The following is a 6,616-nucleotide window of genomic DNA, read 5'->3' as shown; positions in this document are numbered from 1 at the left end:
TTTATATCCATCTTAAAGTCAATTGGTAATGAGTGGAGAGATCCCAGATGTTATTAAATGATCACCCATTTCACTTCTAAGCAATATGGAATTCTATTTCTTTAACACCCCCCTCACGTGCAATTGCATTTGAGGTCTGACACGTGTGGCCACTTTTGGGTCCTATCATCGTGCAGTCTTTTTTTGCTGGTCTGTCATCATGGGGCATGAATTGTAAAAAAATTTTAAAATGTGGGGTGGAATGAGCTTTGCTTTGATACTATGAAGAAACTTTATATCCATCTTAAAGTCAATTGGCAATGAATGGAGTTACTTAATAACATTTAGAATCTCTCCACTCATTGTCGATTGGATTTGAAATGGATATAAAGTTTCTACATGATATTAGAGCAGGGCTCGTTCCACCTCACATTTTGAAAATTTACAATCCACACTCCACGATGACAGACTAGCAAAAAGGCTACACGATAATAAGACCCAAAAGTAACCACACGTGACAGACTTCAAACGCGGCTACACGTGAGGGGGGATGTTAAGGTAATAAAGTCCCACATTGCTTGGGAGTGGAATGGGTGATCACTTAATAACATTTGGGACCTCTTCACTCATTGCCAATTAGTTTTGAAGAAACTTTATATCAATCTCAAAGCTAATTGACAATGAGTAGAGAGGTCCCAGATGTTATTAAGTGATCACTCATTCCACTTCTAAGCAATGTAGGATTCTATTTCCTTAACAGAACCGACAACGCAAGACAGATTTGGAGGTTTAGAGATAAAAATTGGAAAAAAATATAGTAGTATATTGTTTCCAACTAGATCAAAATTGTTTAATATGGACATTTTAGTTATTGTGTATCTAACAACTCTTAGATTAGATCTCTGAAATAATTCAAACAACTTTAATTTGTTTGATAATTTATGAAATTACTATCTTTCTTAGTAAATATGTAAGCTTTGTTATTACTTTTAGCACAAGCATTCTTTTGTTATTTTGGTATTGCTTATCACAATTTATTTCTCGTTCAAGCGTATTTAAAAATGTTCTCACTATCGTTAATTTCAGGCTACGTCACAGGACCACTTGCCCACTGCTCCTCTAAGTTCAGCACATCCACGTAATGTTGGAGTCGTCATGATCAATGACTCAATACTCAGAGTTGGAAAATATCAAAATATCCTGCTCTCTCTGACTCTCTCTCTCTCTACTGAAAGTTGGAAAATATCAAAATCTCTCTCTCTCTCTCTCTGGGGGAGAGCAGCGCGCTACTGTGCCCGAATTCTGGATCCACTTTGCTCTCGCTCCAATGATCGGAAGCGTTCACTTCGTAGAGCTCGTCGGGTAGAACAACTATGTGAAAAAATCAGCTTAATTGGATATCATTAAGTACCTGATCGGAACCCATATAACTCTCGGTCCATGGGTTACAGCGGATTTGATCCAGTGTTTTGGATCCATTCTTTTCAAGATAAAAAGGTTCCAATCAGGAACTTAATGATATCCAATTAAACTGATTTTCTGCATAGTTGTTCTACTCGACGAGCTCTACGAAGTGAACGCTTCCGATCATCGGAGCGAGACCGAAGTGGACTCAGAATTCGGGCACAGCAGTGCGCTGCTGCCCCAAGGGGACAGCAGCCGCCCGCCTCCCCTCTCTCTCGTGCAGTTAGCCCGTGCCATATTGTTTTTCTTCTATAAAAATTTACCATACCCAATATTTATCCACCTTCTCAAATATTGGTTTTCAAACTTAACAAACAAAAAAAACTTTAAAACTTCCCCGCACGGTCCTCCTCACCTTCAAACTTTCTCTTTTAAAGGGTTGGCTCTCGAGACCCAAAACGGATACAGTTCCACGCTCGACATATTTTATGTGGTCATCCTTTTTTTAAACTTTTGATTAACTTTTTTTAGGATTGTTTTTTAATCAGCAAAAAAGGTTCTCCTATCATTAATAATAATGATACAAAAAGAAGCCCGTAGCAGGGAGCGTAATACAAAGAAAATAAGTTCAACCTATCACCACTGATCACCTCATTTTTTTTATAAAAAATAAAAAAAAAAAAAGAAAAAACACGTGAAACGTGTCGGTAAGGAGCCAACAAATACCCTAAAACCCAATAACCAAAGCCGATGCCCAACACCAAAAAACTAACCCAAAATGAAACAAAACATTTATAAAAGCCAAAACTTTAAGGTAAACCAAAACAATTAAAGTCAACTGACCGATTCACGTGTAACGTATTAGGATATACTAGTAGTTGGTGATTTACGGAACCTCAATTTCTTGGCACTTTCCTGAACCATATCTCTCTCTCTCTCTCTCTCTCTCTCTCTCTAGCTCTCTCTATAAGTATCTGACCATTCTTGGCTTTCCTTCTTCATTGAATAGAAAAACATACCAAGTGGTGCAACGTACTATTCAATTGCATAGAGTATCTGGTGGTGTTATTTTTTTTTAAATTTTTTTGGTAGAGCCGGTCCTTAGCTAGAGCTTGGGGTGTCGCCCCCTTTAGACTCCCGAAAAATACAAATTTTAGGAGCCCTTCATACTTTAACATCCCTTATAATAGTCCAACAAAACAGAATTTCATCGTTCATCTTCGATTTAGGCCCCCAGAAAATCAGGGCGACTGGCTCTGTAGTTTTTGGTGAACGATTGGATTTTCAAATGGGCGATACAATTCTCAGCCTTAACCTCAACATTAACCCTCAAGAGGACGACATTATTGATGAGCACGAATTTAATAAGGTATATAATAGTATTTCCTCAAGTTATTTTTTGTTTGCTTGCTTTAATTAATTGCTAATTCAACGACTTTAGCAGTTAATTAAGCATTAGTTTTTCTTTTTGTTATACTTACTTTTCCTTACTCTTTTGTTGCAATCAGGAGAGAGAGTTCCAAGGTGATGTGGTTGGTTCAGAAAGCAGAATACCAATGAAGAATGAGGCAAGTGAATGATATTCTTTGACTAATTAATTTAAGTACCTTAATTAGGGTCGATAAACGAGCCGAGCAATGGGTTGTTCAAGCTTGCTTTGTTTATCAGGCAACCTGATTTTCAACTGGTTTTAATCAAGCTGATTGAAACTAAATTTCAAAGAAGCTTAAATTTTTTAAACACGATCTTATCGAGCCGAATAGTAACTTGGTTTGCTGGCCGGGTTAACGAGCTTCAAAATATTCAAGGTTAGTTTATTTTATATAACAAACCGCATGAAACAAGTTTTTAACGACCCAAATATGAACTCGAATTCGAGTTAGCTTAGTTTGTTTATCAGCTTTTCTTTCTATTGTTTTAGTACAGTACCAAACTAGACAGATTAATCACTTTCCTCCTCCTCCTCTATTAGATGAGGATCAGTACTAAAATTATACAATTCTCCTGATTTCCTACAAGTTTCTAATCAATATTGTTTGCAAGTACTAAATCAAAGTCTTCTCTGATCTCTTTTTTCCTGGCATAAAACAGGAGACTGTCCTGATGGAAGAACTAAAGAGGACGAGAAGCGAAAACAAGAAGCTAACCGAAATGCTGATTTTCGTCTGCGAAAATTACAACAATTCCCTGAAAGGCGGCACCCAGTCCGCGGATTTGATTTCGGAAGACGACAGTAATTCCAAATCTTCAAAGAAGAGAAAGGGGTCAGGAGGTGAGGATTTGGGAATTGGAAACACTAGTACTCATGAGATCAGCAGCTCATGTGGTGCAGATAATATTGGTTGTGGTGGTGGAGCTGGTTGTTGTAAGAGGCCAAGGGAGATTATAAAAACTATCAGCAATGTTTCCAAGGTTTATGCAAAGACTCCTCCTTCTGATACAACCCTAGTAAGTTCCAACAACAAACAAAATATAGTTTCAGAGAGCTTTCACTTAAAAAGTAAACTAAACATGTTAGCCTTATACGGGGTTGGCGCCATGGTAGTTACCTGCAAACTAGGGCTCTCAGAAAGCTTTTCGATCGGCGGGGAATCGACTTCCACAAGTGTTTGATCACCAGTGGTCCAGTGCATACGGAGTTTTGCCCGGCCTTTAATGGACACCCTATAAGAGACGGTGGGATTGTTCTCCCGGATTAGTCGATCCACTGGACCGGATATATAACTAGTACCAGAAAACTTGAAATATGGTATGCAACTTTGACAAAAGAATGTTGTGACAAATTTGAGTACTAGTATGATCTTCTCAGTGAAGTGCTGTTTCAAGAATGACTAATTCAGAATTCGGATTCAGTGTTATGTAGAGGTTCTTGAAGAATAGCATTTTTTGTGATGAAATGATCTCTCTGTCATCTAACTGGGTTTTTTTTTCAAGAGTTGGCAAGACCCTATATTTCACACATGGGAGATCGTAAAGTTTGAACCTCAAAAGTTGGACCACGATCAATGATATTTCATTCTTCGCAAGAGCCAGCCTTGAGCTAAAGCTCAAGGTGCGACCACTTTAGACCATTGAAAATTTGCTAATTTTAGGGGTCACTCCTATTTTGGTACCTCTATGATAGTTCAATAAAAAATTATCTTTAATATTCACTTCAAGCCCTCAAGAAGTTAGGATCGGCCCTGTTCTTCACTCAACCTTGAGGTAGTCGCCGTAGCTTAGGCCTGATAATTTTCTGAATATATGGGACGAGGGACTCCATGTACACGATATTAGTCAGGGCGCGCGAAACTCTAAACATCCTAATTACGGAAACTTAAAAACATTTCTCCTCAATCGAATGTTTGAATGAGCAACATTCAAAGTACTGAGAACCCTTTGCGTCCTTTTGTGTTTGTATTGCAGGCAGTAAAGGACGGATATCAATGGAGAAAATATGGCCAAAAGGTCACTAGAGATAACCCTTCTCCTAGAGCTTACTACAAGTGCTCCTTTGCACCAAATTGCCCTGTTAAAAAGAAGGTGATCACCCACATCTCTCTCTCTCTCTCTCTCTCTCTCTCTCTCTCTCTCTCTCTCTCTCAAATTGTACCATCTAGCAATAGAAACACAGATACTGATTTGCTTTGGTTGTTTTTTGCTTTCTCTCATGTGTATGTTTAGGTGCAGAGAAGTGTGGAAGATCCATCACTGGTAGTAGTAATCTATGAAGGAGAGCACAACCACATCCAACCCAATTTTCAAGCCGAGATGCCTTTGGGATTCAACCAGTTAGCTAGCATGATTCCTTTTTCGGTCTCCAGCCCGAACTATACAACCTCTTCGAGCCCGAGACCAAACCCGAGCCCAATGCCCGATTTTATTCGGCACGGGATCGATACGTCGGCATTTCAACAGCTTTTGGTTGAAAAAATGGCTGATTCCCTGACGAGAAATTCCAGTTTCACTACATCACTTGCGGCAGCTATTTCAACCAGGATTCTTGACCAAGATCTTGTGGAGAGTTGGGAAAACACCACCTAATTACGTTATTTTTGGTGTTTTGTATTTTAAATCTACGGTGGAATCTTTTGAAGCATAAAGAGGAATATCAAATGATTGGCAGTACACCATCTGTAGGCATGCAATGCATTTGTCTTTTCTTTCATTACTGGGAGGTTTCGCCTGCAGAGAGCATTTCGTGTAATCTCAATTGTCCAGGAGTATTTAATGGGTAGGAGTTGTTACAAGACTCGGGATTAATAAACTCTACCAGAGAAAGTCTTTCTAAAAATTTGAACCATTAATCGTCGAGATGAATAACTGAGATGCAACTACAGAGAAGTTGGATCCTTTAGGGATGTTCAAGGATGAGTTTGGTGCAATTATGCTGAGAGCCAAGAACAATCCTACCTACAGTCGCAGAAATAACAAAAACAAACCGAACACAGAGTGCCGAATCACAAAAACCACTTCAGTACCACAAAAACCGATTTGGAAAATCCAACCTACAGTTGCAGAAATAACAAAAACAAACCGAACATAGTGTGCCGAATCACAAAAACCACTTCAGTACCGCAAAAACCGATTTGGAAAATCCTACGTACCTACAGTCGCAGAAATAACAAAAACAAACCGAACACAGAGTGCCGAATCACAAAAACCACTTCAGTACCACAAAAAAAACCGATTTGGAAACGTTAGGTTCTACAGTCGTATGCCAGTCAAGCAATGCTTTGAGGATGGGTTCACTACACATACAAACTATCTAGTTCAACAAAAAATACTGTACAAGCGTTCCAAAATCGAACTATAACTCAAGTATCCACCGTTCTTCAGATCATCTTCCATAGAATGTGCAATCATAGAACATGTAAGCATACAAATCATATTTACTGGTGAAAAAACATTAGATAAAGTACATAGATTTTGATATAGCGAGAGCGCGTAATTAGTTCACAATCCTGAACACATATGTCACCTGGAAAACAGATCCATTCGATCGGCTCTTTACAGTTTTTTTCTGAGTTTAACTTCATGAACCAAACCGTAGTCAATGATTCATAATTGGAACCAAACTGCTCGTAAAAACAGTCAAAACCAAACTACGCGTTTTGGAAAAGGTTCAGATTGGTCCCACGAAAAGAACTGTCCTGACAATCTATTAGTAGTTTGCACTACACGGTACGCAAGCCTATATTTTCAGTACATGCAGCACAACCAACCGATCCATATGTATTCGTTGACGGCGGGT

The 6,616-nt window shown here is 38.8% G+C and overlaps 1 protein-coding gene across 2 annotated transcripts; it reads left to right on the top strand.

The window, feature by feature from the left end:
- Positions 1 to 2,308: 2,308 nt before the first annotated feature.
- LOC131317832 (probable WRKY transcription factor 40) lies at positions 2,309 to 5,530 on the top strand. Of its 2 annotated transcripts, none has more exons than XM_058347500.1 (5): positions 2,309 to 2,752; positions 2,892 to 2,951; positions 3,475 to 3,831; positions 4,789 to 4,905; positions 5,047 to 5,530. In XM_058347500.1, the coding sequence occupies exons 1-5, from the start codon at positions 2,672 to 2,674 to the stop codon at positions 5,404 to 5,406; spliced, it is 975 nt and encodes a 324-aa protein (XP_058203483.1). In that variant the 5' UTR covers positions 2,309 to 2,671; the 3' UTR covers positions 5,407 to 5,530. The 2 variants fall into 2 exon arrangements, with proteins under 2 accessions (XP_058203483.1, XP_058203482.1); XM_058347499.1 differs by having other exon boundaries at positions 2,376 to 2,752; positions 3,475 to 3,835; positions 4,793 to 4,905.
- Positions 5,531 to 6,616: the final 1,086 nt, after the last annotated feature.

The sequence above is a fragment of the Rhododendron vialii genome, chromosome 2a (assembly GCF_030253575.1).
Source record: "Rhododendron vialii isolate Sample 1 chromosome 2a, ASM3025357v1".
NCBI lineage: Eukaryota > Viridiplantae > Streptophyta > Magnoliopsida > Ericales > Ericaceae > Rhododendron > Rhododendron vialii.
This window is presented reverse-complemented; position numbering and strand designations above follow the sequence as displayed.

What these genes read in the sequence shown, in the direction of transcription:
- LOC131317832 (XM_058347500.1), top strand. Translation starts at nt 2,672, where the DNA reads ATGGGCGATACAATTCTCAGCCTTAACCTCAACATTAACCCTCAAGAG. An exon ending in GAATACCAATGAAGAATGAG is followed by an intron (nt 2,952 to 3,474) that starts GCAAGTGAATGA and finishes GGCATAAAACAG; the next exon opens with GAGACTGTCCTGATGGAAGA. An exon ending in CTCCTTCTGATACAACCCTA is followed by an intron (nt 3,832 to 4,788) that starts GTAAGTTCCAAC and finishes TTTGTATTGCAG; the next exon opens with GCAGTAAAGGACGGATATCA.